The following is a 15,362-nucleotide window of genomic DNA, read 5'->3' on the forward strand; positions in this document are numbered from 1 at the left end:
AATACATAAAGCCAATGCATTACATAGCACTGACCATCAAAAAGCTACAATTTTGCTGAATATGGGTTTACATATTTTTCTAGGTGGCACAGAGTGCATTGCTCCTGAATGTCCTACGATGAGAAGTGTGTTTCAAGTCAGAGGGTAATCTGAAATGCCATGGTGTGACCATGCATTCCTTAAGGAGTTAGTACGAAAGTGTGGCTTATGCTCTAATAATTCCTGTATGGGGGTACTTAACGCATTTTCTTTTCTCCTTTGACTGTGTTTCAATGAGGGCACTGTGTACGCTGTTTTGACTCTGAGGAATGTGCTGACAAGTGTCATATAAATACAAATAGTGCACTGTAGTCCGTATATACACACACACACACAAACACCAGACCAGGGCCTCAGACCACAGAAGTGGTGCTCTCGGGATTCACCCGCAGGAGTCTGGATGCATTCCGCAGGTCCTGCAGCTGCTTGGCGGGTTTCCCCACACCTTCCTCAAACCTCCTCTCCACCACTGGGAGGACAGTTTCATAAAGGAAGGATGCATTCTGCCTGATGAAGGCCTTCTTCTCTGGGTCCTGCTCGCACCGCAGGCTGTAGTCCACGTGCTGCACGGCAACCAGGATGACTTCCACCAGACTCTCCAGGAGCACCATGTGTAGCTCTGGGAAGTACAGTTTCAACGCCTCCTCCAGGAAGCCCATGGTCTGCTTGGTGAAAGCCACCACGGTGTAGCTCAAATTCACCCAGCAGTCATCTCCCGTGTACTGCTCGAAGTTACTGACCCCACAACTTCTCATCTCCTCTTTGAGCTTTCCCAGGGCCTCGGGGGTCATCAGGTTCATCCGGCGCCACATCTCCTCTGAGTTTCGGTGCTTGGTGGCTTCAATAATAATCTCCTTGTAACTGTGTAAGGCCCCCTGGATGTCCTTCACCAGCAGGGCATGGATGATGAAGGTGAGATCCAGCCCAATCTCTCCCAGCTGCTGGCAATGCTCCTTGGCCACCTTCACACACTCAGCTGCAGTGGACAGGCTCTCCTTGCTGTCGAAAACCTGCTTGCTGAAAGCATCCACAAACATGCCCATGGCAGACCTTGCCCAGACCACGAATGCAGAGTAGCAGCCGCTGTCCGTGCCTGCAAAGTCTGTCTCAAATTCCCTTGCCGTCTCCAGCAGGCTGGTAAAGAAGACGTGGCAGAGCTTGTGGATGTAGAGCAGAGTGGCGCCCTCGATCCGAAGCTGGCGGATGGCAGTGTGCACGGCTGCTGCCCTGTTCCTCAGAAACAGCTCACAGGCCTTCGTGCACTGGCCCAGCCGGATCAGCTGCGACACGGCCCTGCGAGTCGCCTTAGGGCCGCCTCTCAGAGAGCGATCCGGGGAGAGCTCAAACACCAGCACATCGGTGAGCTGTCGCACTCTTTCGTCCACTTTGGCCCTCAGCTCTTTCACAGGCGGTGGGCTGGGCTTATCTTCCAGGTAGTGATTCAATTTGTCCAGCAAGTCCACGGCGCCCTCAAAGTCCCTCTGCGCAATACAGACATCTAGGTCTTCGGGCAACTCCTGGATCCATTCCATGGAGAGATCTACCTTTTCCTCCTCTACCTCGGGGGTGACCAGTTCTTCATCATCCTCGTCTTCAAACGGGTTGCCGCTCTTGGAAGTGACCGGTGGCGGCGCGCGGGGTGCCGCTGCCTCCTCCTGCTCCCTCCTCCTCTTGTCGCTGAGCGCCCTCTTGGTTTCCTCCAGCACTTCCAGCCACTCGCGTTTAATCTTGGCATTTTCCGCCTGAAAGATGCGGCTCTCAGGGAACATGAGCAGCTTGAACATGTCCTTCATGGGCGGGTTGTCCTTGACGTTGACCACCGCCAGGCGGTCCAGCGGGTAGAGCGCGTTGTAGCGGTACATGCCCCGCCGCTGCGGCAGCCAGGTGGCCACCAGCAGACAGTCGTTCATGAGGAAGCCGTGCACGCGCTGCAGCTGGGCCATGTGGTCCGCCTCGTACTCCACCAGGTCCCCGTTGTACACCAGGTACTGGCCCGGCGTCTCCAGCAGGTCCCTGCAGCCCTCCACTTTCTCCAGCAGCGTGGTGAGCGTGCGTTGTTTGCCCTCCTCGCCCGAGCCGGGGCCGTCGCGGGGGCCGCCCGCCGTGCCGGGCAGGAAGCCTGCCTGGGCCGCCCCGCGCTCCCGGGGCCCCGCGCCCGCCGGGTCCTCAGCCGCGGAGGCGCCCGCGGCGGCGGCAGGCAGCAGAGCCAGCGGGATGCTCTCTAGGCTGCTCTTCTGCTCCGTCAGCAGGTGGCTCAGCTGGTACATCTCGCTCTCCAGGTACGAGATCTCGCGCGCCGTCTCGATAAACTGCCGATAGTTCTGGTAGACATTACGCTTCAGGTTCTGCGCCGTCTCCTCCGCCAGCGCCTGCACGCGCTGCCGGTGCTCCTGCAGGTCGCGGTCGCCGTCCGACTGCTGCGACAGCTGCTTCACGTACAGCCGCGCCTCGAAGCCCCCCGACTCCAGCTGCCTCCGCAGGCGGTTCGCCCCGCTGTCCGACATGGTTGACCCCCGTCCTGCGCCCGCCGCCCGCCGCCGCTGTCACTCGCCGCTCTCGGGCCCCACCCGAGTCCCGCGGAGAAGACGGCGGAGGAAGCGGGGCGGGAGCGACACCCGAACGCCTGCGCCGGAGCTGAGCGTCGCATTGCGCCTGTGCGAGAGGCGAGGCTCTCCTCCTGCGCCTGCGCGTGGGGCGGAGGGCCGGCGACGCGCCTGCGCGCAAACGGCCGCTCCTTAAGGCGCGTGCGCGAAGGAGCCAGTGCGGAAGTCAGAGGCGGCTTGGACGCGCAGCAGACCTGACGTGAGACGCCGGACGTCGGGAGCCTTCAGGAGGCAGCGGCTGGCTTCCCGCAGCCGTCCCTAGCCCGAGCCCCGCGTTCCCTAGCTGGTGTCCGCGAGACGACGCGAAGCCGTTTCCGCCGAGGCGTTCGAGGCGAACCGGCGCGCGCCCGACCGCCAGCCCCGGAGCTCTCGCGAGACCCGTGTGCCGCGCGAGCACGACCGGCGTCCCCGCAGTGGCCTGGTTGGGAGTAGCGAGATGGACGAGGACCTGGTGGTAGCGCTGCGGCTGCAGCAGGAGTGGGACGTGCAGGTGGCGCGGCGCGCGGCGGCGCGGGAGCCCGTGTCGTTGGTGGACGCGTCCTGGGAGCTGGTGGACCCCACCCCGGACCTGCAGGCGCTCTTCTTGCAGTTTAACGACCGCTTCTTCTGGGGGCAGCTGGAGGCGGTGGAAGTGAAGTGGAGTGTGCGCATGACACTGTGAGTGCGCCCCACGAACGGCTCCGAACGTCGGGGAGGGCGAGGCTGCGGCGTTGTCGTTGGTGTCCCCCGCCTCGCGGCGGACGGAGACGTGCCTGCGCTCCAGAGCGGGCCGGGTTTAACGGTCCCCGGTGCTGTCCCAGCGGACCCCCGTGCCACCCGTTGAGTCAGAGAAGCCCCAGTTGAGCTAGCAGTCTGCCCCTCTCCTACTGCGTCCTGTCCCCTAGAAAGCGGCCTGCGGTAAAGCAGGGGAAGATGTAGTGTAGCTGTCACTTCACACCAGCCCTGTGCTCCTCAATGCCTGTGTGGGGCAGACTGGGTGACAGTGGGTGAGAGCGAGCAAGTGTTACTGCCTGCACCCAAGTGTTCCCCTCAGGAAAGCCATCTGCCTTTAGGGACCTTTCCTGTGCACAGCACACGAACCGGCAAGGATCTGCTTTTGTTTTTCGTTTTATTCTGTTTTTGTTCGTTTGTTTTTGAGACAAGGCCCCACTATGCATCCCCGTCTGGCCTGGAACTCAAGACATCTGCCTGCCTCTGCCTCCATAGTGCTGGGATTACGGGCATATTCTGCCACGGCAGCCTAGGGTTTACTTTTGATCGGTCTCCTCTGACTCTCCAAAACAGTGGATTTGGTGAACCTAATCCATTGTTGTGATTGCTTTCCAGGTGTGCTGGGATCTGTACCTATGAAGGAAGAGGAGGAATGTGCTCCATCCGTCTCAGTGAACCCCTTCTAAAACTGAGACCCAGAAAGGACCTTGTAGAGGTATTCTTTGATAAGCCTGTTTCTCAGCTCTGTGGTTTGCAGGGATTTTGTTGTTGTTGATTTTTGAGAGGCAGTCTCTGTTACCCAGGTTGGCCATGGTTTTATGTGCTTCTGTTGCTTGCTTCAGCCTCCTCAGCAAGCTGGCATGCATGTGCCCAGCTATTTTTTAGGGGGGTGATGCCACCAAGCTGGTCTCAAGTTCCCGATCCTCTACTCTAACCTGTGTGCCTGGATCACAGGCATGCATCATTCCGTGCCTAGCATATACTTTGTGCCCACATAGACCTTGGCTCTTTGTTCTTTCGGTATTGGCCTTTCCATGCTGGCGTCAGGAGTCCCTTATGTTCAGAATTCAGAGCCCGTGATAATATGTTGCTGAGTTGTCAGAATCCTTTTTTGACATTGCTTACAATGGATTTCTCTATCAGAATTGTAAAGTTTTTATGTGGTTGGATTCATCAACCTTCAGTGTTTGAGTTGGTACATAGATAAGTAGGCCTTTCTGAGCAAGTGTAATTCCTTGAAAGGAATTGTTTACTGGGATCTGCAGAGCTTGGAATATTATATACAAAGTTTTGTGTACTTAGGCCTACAGATGGCTAAGACTCCTAAATTAAGAAAGAAAATGCATTTTCATCTTCAGACATGCCCTAGAAAATTAATTTGCTGGTTTTCTGTTTCAGACTCTTTTGCACGAAATGATACACGCCTACTTATTTGTCACTAATAATGATAAAGACCGGGAAGGACATGGCCCGGAGTTCTGTAAACATATGCATCGAATCAACCAACTGACAGGCGCCAACATAACGGTATGGTGGGCTACACACGTTTCGGGAGCAGGGGAGACAGTAAACCAGTTTAACCTCAAACTCACAATTCTAACTCAGCCTCCTAAACACTGGGCTTATAGGTTTGTGCCCCCAAGCAGCGGCTATTCAGAGTTACCATGCTTAGATTCATTCTCTAAACTGAAGATTTTCATCCTTGAACAAGAGTTCTTCAGAGGCTGGAGCGATGACTGCTCTTCCAAAGGACCTGGGTTTAATTCCCAGTACCCACATGGCAGTTCACAACTGTCTGTAATTCTAAAATCTGACACCCTCACACAGACGTGCATGCAGGCAAAACACTCATGCAAATAAATAATACATTTTTTTTTTTTAAAAAAAAGGATCCTACAGAAATGAATGGACTTGTCTAGGCCCTATGGGTTGAATAGCCACAGACGCCACCAGCAACTCCAGATCAGCATCTCAGAGGAGCGTTTCCCACATCTGTGACAGGCCCTCATTGGAGGTTCTTTGAGTTCTGACGGTGTAGTATTAGAGGAGCTACCACAGCCAAGACTGAGGTGTGCCCTCCCTACACTGGTGACCTGCTTGTACTGCTGAACTCTTCTGGAACTATCCGCTGTCATGGAAATGAGATGACAACAGTGCTGCTGTTGGGAGCCTTGAGCAAGGACAGGGAGTGTATTAGCACAGCCTGAGTACTAATAAGTACTGTGTTATGGGCTGTGGGAATTTTTAGTTTTCTGTAGGAAGAATCTGGCTGTTGGCCCAGCCCTTTAGCAGTTTATATTGTTTCTAGGAATTTATGCTTTTTTCTGAGAGAGAAATTCCTCCCAGTTGGTCCCAACTCTTTCTCCTTGCTACAGACTTGTTACGGTGCTATAGTAAACCACTTTTCAATCTTAGATTTTGATAATGTTTAATCTCTGAAGCATTTAGCATTCATAGATGGGCTTTATGGTTATTCCCCTAACACATCAAAATCTCTCTCTCTCTCTCTCTCTCTCTCTCTCTCTCTCTCTCTCTCTTTTGGTTTTTCGAGACAGGGTTTCTCTCCTCTGCCTCCCAAGTGCTGGGATTAAAGGCATGCACCACCACCGCCTGGCTCAAAATCTCTCATTTTATATGCTGCTATGTACATTAGGAAGTTGTAATTATCTGATGTGTCCCTTTAAATGAACTTTTGAAAAGAATCTAAATACAGTAGCTGTCTTTCACAAAATAGAAATGTCTGAGAAGTGGAATATTTAATAAACACACACATACACAAAGACTTCTTCGGTAAAGTATCTCTGTACAGGGCTAACTTGTGTCTTGACTGCTGGACACTTCCCTCTGCCCAGGTCTACCACACTTTCCATGACGAGGTGGATGAGTATCGTCGGCACTGGTGGCGCTGCAATGGGCCCTGCCAGCACAAACAGCCCTACTATGGCTATGTGAAGCGTGCGACCAACAGGGCACCCTCTGCCCATGACTACTGGTGGGCTGATCACCAGAAAACTTGTGGAGGCACTTTCATAAAAATCAAGGAGCCAGAGAACTATTCAAAGAAAAGCAGAGGAAAGACAAAAGCAGGCAAGCAGCGAGCATCAACAGTGGAGAACAAAGGTACCTTTCCATCTCACCTCCCATCTCTGTGACCCTGGACAGCATGGACAGTGCTGCCTGTCGGGGGGCCAGGTGAAGGTTGCAAGGCTGTTCTTTTCAGGTAGAAAGAGTACAGAGTGGTGATGAGAAAGTGTGGCTCGCTCTGTATAGAAGGGAGAAAAGGTGAGCCGGTCTCCATCTGCAGTATCTGAGGGAAAGTCCAAGGCAAATGACTGTCAGATTGAAAACAGTAACTGAATTAACATCACCCAGACTGTGAGTCCTGACTAAGCCGGCCCTTCCTCTCTTAGTGACTTCTGCCAAGGTGTCCGGGGAGGATGAAAAAGGAGTCTGGCCTGCATTTGTCCATGTTGTCCTTAGGAGCTGCTCCTTTTCCTGAGAAGCTCTGAGGAGGCAGGAGTCACTGAAGTTGATACTTCCTCTTGCAAGGGTGTCAGTTTGGGGTCCCCTCAAGAGCCAAGCTGTTGTTCCTAATCAGAAATGCTGAGAAGTCAGGGGACTGGAGAACTGGTGTGGAGGGACTGAATTTTTGGGAAGCTGGGTGAGTAGGGAGCAGATTAGAGGAATCTGAACTCTGGGAAAATTCCTTAGTTCCTATTTATAATCTCTTCATCCTTGCTGTTCTTAGTGCAAGGCTCTGACTAATGAAGATTGCCTTCTCTTGTCAATAGGTAACTACTGCACAGATCTGAGAATAAAATAATCCTTCAGTTTAGATAATTACCATTTACTCAGTGTTTGTCGTGTGGCAATATGCTGAAGAAGAGTCTTGTCTGCTTCCTTTGCAGAAAAGCTGTGCAGAGGGGAGGCCCAGCCGCTCATCCCATTCAGTGGCAAAGGGTATGTTCTTGGAGATACAAGCACCTGCCCTTCACCTGGGAAGTTGAGCACTTCATACATGGTTAATGAAGCCAAAGGTCTCTCGAGTCAAGACCATTCAGCAAGTGGCCTGAGATTCGATTCCAATGCTGAGGTGAAATGTCAGCAGAATGGTTTCCCGAGTAAAAAGCCTCATCTGGTCTCCCCTGTCCCCACTTCCAGTCACCAGAGTGTCCTGAGCAGCTACTTCCCCAGAGTCTCTGTTGCCAACCAAAAGGCATTTAGAAACATAAATGGATCCCCAGTTAAGAGTGGGACCACTGGGGACTGCACCAAGCATCCAGCCTCATCTGGTTCTCAGAGAAAGGTCCCACCTTCCAGGGCATCCCTGAGAAATGCCTCCAAAGCTGTGGCCTCAGCATCAGCAACTGTGGCGTCTGCAACTGTGACATCTGCAGCCGTACCCCAAGAGGAGAGTGGGTCTGAAGACCAGTTCCCAAACAAGCGGCCCCGGTTGGAGGACAGGACTGCTTTGGATAATATCATCAAGGCGCAGACACAGAGTGGTGGTGGTGACCCTCAGAATAGCCCACGGCCCACAGCCACCAGCACAGTTGGGAATTCAGGCAGCTCATGCACTCAGCGACGGCTGGTCAACTGTCCAGTCTGTCAGAGTATAGTTTTGGAGTCACAGATTAATGAGCACTTGGACCGCTGCCTGGAAGGTAACAAAACTAATCTCCGACCTCGAAGAGTCTGAAATGGAGTGGGTCCCACCCACGCCATCCGTTGACATATGGTGGTGAAGGACCGTGGGTTACAGTCTGCCTTATTACACCAGCAGTGTTCTAGTTTATGTACACATAGTGAGTGACTGTAGTCTGCATCTCCATCCGGGTATGTGTGGTGCTATGTCCCTGTAGTCCCAGGTACTCAGGAAGCTGAGATGGGACCATCCTTAAGCCTTTGACCCTGGGTAATGTAGGGAGCCACTGTCTCAGGATATGTCAAAGTGTTCACCCATGCCTTACCTGGACTTTGGTTCAGTTTGTCCAGTATCAATGTATGATTTTAGGTACTTTTGTTTTCTCTTAAAGGTTTTAGAGAATTATTTTTATTTGTATAGTCTCAAGACAGTCTTATCCTGACAATTGAATACTTTTAATATCAAGGTCTATTCCTTGAACTTATGTTAATCTTTATGACGTCCGATTCTCTGTCCGGACAGTATGAGGCGTAGTAGTTGTTCTCAGAGTACTCAGAGCTCTTCTTTTTCTTTCTTTTTTTTTTCAGAGTCATAGCAGTTGGATAAGCTTTCTATATTTTAAGAGAGTTTACTTTCTATATAAAGGTGAAAGTGAATTTTAAAGACTTATATTTTCAGTAATTTATATTTTAAGTATAATATATAAAATCTGTCCCAGCTTTACTAAAAAGTGGCTGCAGGTTTTTAAAGACCCTCCTGGATTTAAGTTTTTCTAGCTCATGACAGCTCATGTTTAAAAGCCCAGCATTTGGGAGGCTGAGGCTAGGAGATGGCTGTGGGGTTTAAAATAAGCTTGGGCTTAAGTTCTAACCTGGGCTTATAGTGAGACCATGTCTCAAAAACAAAACAACAACAACAACAACAAAAAATTTTCTTTTTTCCTGTCCCATCTTTGTCAAGAAGTGGCAGCAAATTTTAGATAGAGAATATTATATAGTACACTTATTTTGGAATGTTAGAACAGTTACTCAGTTCTGCAGGCCATATTTAATATGGACTTAAGTGAATGGTTAATTAAAACCTGGTGCTAAAAAGTAGCTGATGGATAACATCTCACAAAGCTGCCTAATTCCCTGGAGAGCAAGGAAATGTCTGGAAGCAGCACTGTAACTCTGCCAATGTGAGAAGCAAATGCACTGTCACCTGAGCACCGGAAAGTTCTTGCGTCTTTCTGTGTTGAGCAGAGGGACACAGATACCTGGCTCAGTTGTCTCATGGCTGTCCCTCCGCCTTGCGGACTTTGGTACAAGGTCATTATACATCGTAAGGTGCACAAATGATGGAGCATGTGGGTGAACCCAGTTTGCCTGGTGTTCCACTGTACCTTCCTCCATTACCTTCCCAGGCCGGGATGGGGAAGTCCTGTTGTGGTTGTTCCTTTATAGTGCCTACCCTCTCCATCCCCAAAGGTACAGTTTACCAGAGTGTGAAGGTAGTGTCTTTGTTAACTGTGTGTAGAAGTTATTTCCATTCCTCTGTAGAATTTAAAGATACCAGAAGTTTTCCCCTCACCCCAGTATTATTGAACAATCGGAAGTATCCCAGTGCAGGGCTAAGTAATGCTGACAACACCCACTCAGGAGTGGAGCTGGTCACAGGGTGTCTGTATTCCGCTCTGCCATACTCTGAATTTCCCTGCCAGCAGTGTGCAAGTGTCAGCTTTTCAGCATTCTTGACAGGATCTGTAGCCTGTCAGATTGGATAACAAGTTTTGATGTTTCTTAAAGCGTAAAGCATGAAGTTAAATAGTATTAAATGTTTATAGATAAATGGCTACTAAAGTTTTGTGTTTGAATATATGCCATATTTTCACCAATTTAACAAGTTGTAGGCAATTAAATATTTTTTTAAGCCACACTGCATAAAGTCCTAGGGCCATGAAGTAAATGAGGTGCAGTTCATGCCCTTTCAGGAGCCATTTCCTCAGTAAGGAAAGATGCAGATCAATCTCAGTGCGCCGCATGACAGTGCTGGCATGGGGTTTCACCCTGGCAGTTTTTTAGTGTGTTGAGTTAGCTTGTTAAAGAAGGGAAAGGGCCTTAATAGGCAGGGGGTAGCTGGGCACATCCTGTGGAACGAGCTCTTGAGGTGGAGTGTGGGTTGGTGGCAGAAGTGCACACAGAGGACATAGCCAGCATAAGGGTGGGATTGCATCTGCTGTGTCCTCCAGGCATCTCTGCAGTGCCAGGTGACACAGGGCAGGAAGGAAAGAGGAGCTGGGTGTAGCACATACCCAGCTTTAGTCGGGAGGCAACATCAGGTTTTGAAATGCTGGAGAGAAAAGAGCCCACACTTGTTGGAGAAAATTTGCCCCTAAGAATAGTTGTCCCTGTATCCGTCATTCTTATTTACATTTATCAGTGAGACATGCCCCATTTTGTTTGTATTCTTGCTTTGGAAGCAAATTTCTAACCTCACGGTGGAGCTCAAGTTGATTCAGCTCCCCACTGTAGGGCCATAGCAGTAGGTTCTGTTTCTATAGAAACTTGTCTTTACCTCCCAGTTTCATGCTGGTTAACAAAGCAACATGAGAAGCCGTGTTTGGCTTTGGCCAACTGTGTACACACATCCTAACTAGGATCTGAGGTAAATGGGAAACACTAAAACCTCACCGTTTCATTGTTCCAAAGCTCTAAGATTGTATTTTTTAAAAACCTTTCAGAAATTAAAAATAAATGAGAATGTTTTGATGTAAAGCAGTTGATGTCTTTCCGATTTGATTTTTAGGAGCTGAGGGTGAAGCTGGCTCCATATCTGTATCTGGTTGAGTGCTCTACCGCTGATGTGCATCCCCAGTCCTGATGTGCTCTCTTAAGATGACCTAGGCGGGCTACCCTGGTCATGCACCACCACAGCTCTGCTGTTATAATCCGGGTTACTGAGTTGAGGGCTTTCCTCCCCTTTCCTTGATACAGAATATTAGACCACACTCAGTTTGGATTATAATCTCCATAGACTAGAGAAGATAGCCATGGTCAGTAAAATGGTACAAAGTAAAAGGTTAGATCAGTTGGGAAGCTGTCTATGACAAGTACCTCTTCCTGAATGTGCACTCTACAGAGCAGACATCAGAGACTGGGAGATGTCATCTCATCCTCAGACCAGGGGGCCCAGCACACACAGGAATCAGATCACACATTTGCTGTCTTGGCTCTCAGCCTTCAGTAGCGACACCAACTGCTTGCTGTAGATAATAAGCCCAAGATGTTTAGATGAAATTCATTTCAAAGCTGGCTACGTGAAGCCTTGGAAATTTCTTTTCAATCCTTAATCTTTACTGCTCCTACTTTTTTTTTTTACGCATTTTATGTGGTGTGTGTGCACGCGCACATGCATGCACTCAAGAGGACAACTTTAAGAGTCAGATGTCTTTAATATTAAAGGTTTAAGATAGTTTTTTGTTTTTTAGTTTCTTGACAGGGTTTCTCTTAGCTTTGGGCGTGTGTCACCACTCCTGGCTTAAGATAGATTTCTTTTGTGTATGTCTATTATGTTAAAATAATTCATCAAGTGGTATACATCTTTAATCCCAGCATGCAGAGGCAAATGGATCTCTGAAGTCCAAACCAGCCAGAGCTATACAGTGAGACCCTGTCTAAGAAACTAAATTCATAAATACACATTTGTATGCCCTTGTATGCAAACAAACAAGGTCAAGAATGTAATCCCAGAACTCAGGCAGAAGGACTACATGGTTTGGTCTCAGAGTGAGAGCCTGTCTCAAAAAACCTGCAACCAACATCTGTTTCCTTTGTATAAAATAACCTGGACCCACAGTGACTTGTTAGCTGCTCCATGGGGCCAGAAGTAGAAGATGGAGGGTGGCTCCTCCGCACACTGGACAAGCCATCCGTCCTGACGCTGCGGGGGCCACAGTACCGTAAGCTCAGCACAGCTGTGTGTGCCCTGCTCTCTAGCACTTCTGGGCAGTTTATCCTCAGGGCTGCATTTCTACTTCATTGTGTTTTCATTTGAATCATCCTTCCCTGGGCATCTCAAGCTGTTCTTTTTTAAGGGAGAACTTTCTCATGCCACGGCATGTGTGTTGATGGAAGGCAACTTCAGGAGTCGGTTCTCTCCTGCCACATGGGTCAGACTGGCAGTGTTAGCTGCCATCTCATTGGCAACTTGACTTTAACTTGACAGCTCTTTCCAGTCTTCTTGTTTCTGTTCCTGGAAAGGATGACACCCCCTCCCCCTGCCTCCCATCTTCCTTTCTTTTTAGGTTGTTTAGTTTGCGATTGGGATTCCACCATGTGAATCCCAGTTGCCTTGAACTCCCAAGTCGGGCTTCTTACTCCTTTGTTGCAGTAATTGCAGGAGTGCCCCACGGTGCTGGACATGGTTCCCTAATTTCACGTTTTATCCAAGAAAATGCTCATTTGACTGCATTTAGGTTTTCTTATGTTTTATAGTTAAAAATTTTTACCAACTGCAGCCAAATCTCAACTTTCATTCTTTCCTTTGGAAAGGCTTGGTTTTCCTTGTCTTGCAAACACAGTGGGGCTTTGGACTGATTGATCCCCTTCAGCACTTGCCTCAGAGGTGAAGAAAAGTTGGTTCCCAGAAAAGAACACAGCAGAATTAAACTCATGTACTGCCCTGTCCCCAGTGCAACAGGAGCACCAGAAGAAAGCAGAGAACGCCACCAGGTGAGCGGTGTGATTTCACCAGGGCTGAGAAAAGCCACAGACTGGTGCAAGCAAGCCCAGGGATGAGAACATTCCAGAGCCTTTGACAGGCTTTCCAGGATCCACGTACAAGAACAATACTTTCAGAATCGAAGGTTTCCGGTGCAGTGTGGATTCCTGTACCGGGCTGAGTCGTGGGCCTGAGAGCATCTATCTGCCCACTGTGGGTACCAGGAGTTGGGGACATGGAGTCTGAGAAACAGGAAACTAAACAGTGAGGTCCACTGAGTCCAAGGAGCCAGGTTTCTAGCTACAGAACCCAGGCAGAAGTCAAGACACTGAGAGGATTAAAAGCTATCTCAGGCAGGGTTGATGGCTCCCTACTGAAAGCACAGCACTAGGGAGGCTAAGCAGGACTGTTGGACGCCAGCCTGGACAACAGCCAAGACCCTGTCTGAAAACTAAACAAGGTTCAGAAGGTTGCATCAGAACCAAAGAGACTTGACTGTTTCATTACATTAGCACACTTAGTCTTCATTTCTGTCTCCCTCCTCCTCTATCCCACCCCACTGCAGACCCACTGCCTACTTCAGTAGTTTTCCAAATGCTCTGAGAGGCCAGAACCTCAAACACCATGCTTGGCTGGTTACTGTGGAGCCCTGGCTAGCCAGGCGGGCCTCAGAGTGGCAGAGCTCTTCCTGCCGCTGCCTCTCACGTGCTAGGATTAAAGGCGTGCGCCACCACCTGGCACCACACTATGTTCTGAGAGCTACAGTACATACTATTACTCTGGCCTAAGAATCGTGTCTTTGCATGTGGCCAAATCAAAGGGTCATGTGTGTAGTGCTGCATACCAATGGCCCCGCAGGGGAGTACCAGGCCCCCTCCTTCAGCAGCACAGGGGTGCTGATGATGCATTCAACAGCTATGGTGTTTAAAGCAACTTGAAAGCCTACCGAGAAAAAAACAATACTGCGAATGCGGGTGCGGCTCGCCGACGCTGCTGGCTCCGCACCCGGAGCATCTCCTGGCTGTTCTGTCACTTACAGAAGGTAATTGCTGTATGCTGTGGACCAGATAATAAGTAACTGACCAATGGGCCCAAGATGAAAGCCAAGACATGGTAATTGGCTTCAAATAGAAGAAAGCGGGAGGTGACAACAGTTAAGTTTTTTTCAAGAACATTTATACATCTTTTTAATTAGATTAGCTTTACAAGCAATGTGAGAGGCTTTCATAGGAAACACCGTGTCCGAACCACATGAGTCTCTATGCAAATCCTGAAGTGCTCTGCCTGTCATGGGTAAAGGTCTGTTCCCCAGCTGCTTAATGTGTTGGATAAACGGCATCTTAAAGCTTTCTCTTTAAACAGGATTAACACACAGAGGCCACAAACAGTTTTAAATAGAGCCCTTCTTGGTGCCACTAACATGAAACTGAGAGTTGAATGGGTATTAAGTGCGCGGCTATCCTGATTTCCTGATCTTCTCACAGTGACCTCCAGGGAAGGACAGAAACTTTCCAAGAGATACAGAATTTAAGCTTTGTCTGGCAAGTACACCCCCCACCTCCAAGCAGCAGAGTCTGGAACCTGGTATGCTTGTAAAGGTCGGATACAAAGTATACCACAGACTCCCACATTCAAAGGCTGCTGCTCCAATCAAACAAGATCTTCTGTGACCAAATGCTAAACAGTTCCTCCCAACTCTGAAACATGGTGGGCCAGGTGGAAAACCTCGTGCTGGCCAGCTGACAGAGGCACTTGCTGGAGAGGTTGTCAGCGGTTATGGGGCTGAAGGAAAGGATGTGGGACAGAACTGACTCCTGCCATGAGCCCCTCATGCAAGCTCAGTGCTGAGTAACCCCCAATCTACACTCGGCTTTATGTGATTTTTTTTTCATGTTTTACATGAACAATAGCAATCTCTTAGTAAGAATTGCTGAGCTTTCCACAGAAAAGGTTTCTAATTGGATACAAACTACACAGCTCAGACTGGTGCCAGGTGAAACGCACAGAAACACTTCTGCATACACACATTTTGGCAAAGATCAAGGTCAGAGATAGAACACCCAAGGGACAAGGAGTTACACCATATCTGTGCAAAGTCTGGCTTCCTAAGGGGACTGCAGAGGTGACAAGAGGCCTTCGTGGCTGTGACACTGTCCCTCTTTTCTCTAAAAAGAGAAAAACCCATAAAATAAAGTGTCTGGATTCACACTTCTTTTGATTTCTAGGCTACACACACGTCTTTCATTAGTGGTTGTGAAAATGACTCTTAGTTGTCCAAGGATGGATGACCACGCTTGAGGCCACAACCACACACGTCCACGTGCCTGGGGCCACTGGGAGCTCTGCTGCAGCAGAACAAGGCTGTGACCTGGGAGGATCTGGAAGCACAGTCACACTAAGGAGGAGCCACGGGAAAGCTGTGGCTGTGGGCACGACTGGTGGCAGGTCAGCCCTGAAGCAGAAGACAGCCCTTTGTCTTGGGAACCCGAGTGGAGGAGGCTCAAGTGTACTCAGTGCCGGTCGCTTAGCACTGGAACGTGAACTTACAGAACAAACCATTTTTCTGCAGCTTTCTCCTCCCATCGCTCTCTAAGGTACTTGGTATTCAGTGGTGACCATCTACTGTTAGGTTTCACTATCACCAAGGTCAGAGCGTGACAGCA

The 15,362-nt window shown here is 49.6% G+C and overlaps 2 protein-coding genes across 4 annotated transcripts; one reads left to right on the forward strand and one right to left on the reverse strand.

The window, feature by feature from the left end:
• On the reverse strand, positions 1-2,665 carry Exoc8 (exocyst complex component 8). Its single transcript, XM_085681901.2, has one exon. It carries the CDS (start codon positions 2,541-2,543, stop codon positions 393-395), a length of 2,151 nt encoding a protein of 716 aa, XP_085538027.1. The 5' UTR covers positions 2,544-2,665; the 3' UTR covers positions 1-392.
• A 132-nt stretch (positions 2,666-2,797) lies between these two features.
• Positions 2,798-10,754, forward strand: Sprtn (SprT-like N-terminal domain). Of its 3 annotated transcripts, none has more exons than XM_085681902.2 (5): positions 2,798-3,299; positions 3,969-4,068; positions 4,752-4,880; positions 6,206-6,473; positions 7,275-7,508. In XM_085681902.2, exons 1-5 carry the CDS (start codon positions 3,079-3,081, stop codon positions 7,358-7,360), a joined length of 804 nt encoding a protein of 267 aa, XP_085538028.1. In that variant the 5' UTR covers positions 2,798-3,078; the 3' UTR covers positions 7,361-7,508. The 3 variants fall into 3 exon arrangements, with proteins under 3 accessions (XP_085538028.1, XP_048306152.1, XP_048306154.1); XM_048450195.3 differs by having other exon boundaries at positions 2,803-3,299; positions 7,262-10,754; XM_048450197.3 differs by lacking the exon at positions 2,798-3,299 and adding an exon at positions 3,450-3,724 and having other exon boundaries at positions 7,262-10,754.
• The last annotated feature ends 4,608 nt before the right edge of the window (positions 10,755-15,362 follow it).

This window comes from Myodes glareolus, chromosome 22 (assembly GCF_982192425.1).
Source record: "Myodes glareolus chromosome 22, mMyoGla1.1, whole genome shotgun sequence".
NCBI lineage: Eukaryota > Metazoa > Chordata > Mammalia > Rodentia > Cricetidae > Myodes > Myodes glareolus.

Excerpts from the sequence above, each read along its gene's own strand:
- Exoc8 (XM_085681901.2), bottom strand. The coding sequence starts at position 2,543 with ATGTCGGACAGCGGGGCGAACCGCCTGCGGAGGCAGCTGGAGTCGGGG.
- Sprtn (XM_048450195.3), top strand. The coding sequence starts at position 3,079 with ATGGACGAGGACCTGGTGGTAGCGCTGCGGCTGCAGCAGGAGTGGGAC. Across the intron at positions 3,300-3,968 it reads TGGAGTGTGCGCATGACACT|GTGTGCTGGGATCTGTACCT; the intron begins GTGAGTGCGCCC and ends ATTGCTTTCCAG. Across the intron at positions 4,069-4,751 it reads CCAGAAAGGACCTTGTAGAG|ACTCTTTTGCACGAAATGAT; the intron begins GTATTCTTTGAT and ends TTTCTGTTTCAG.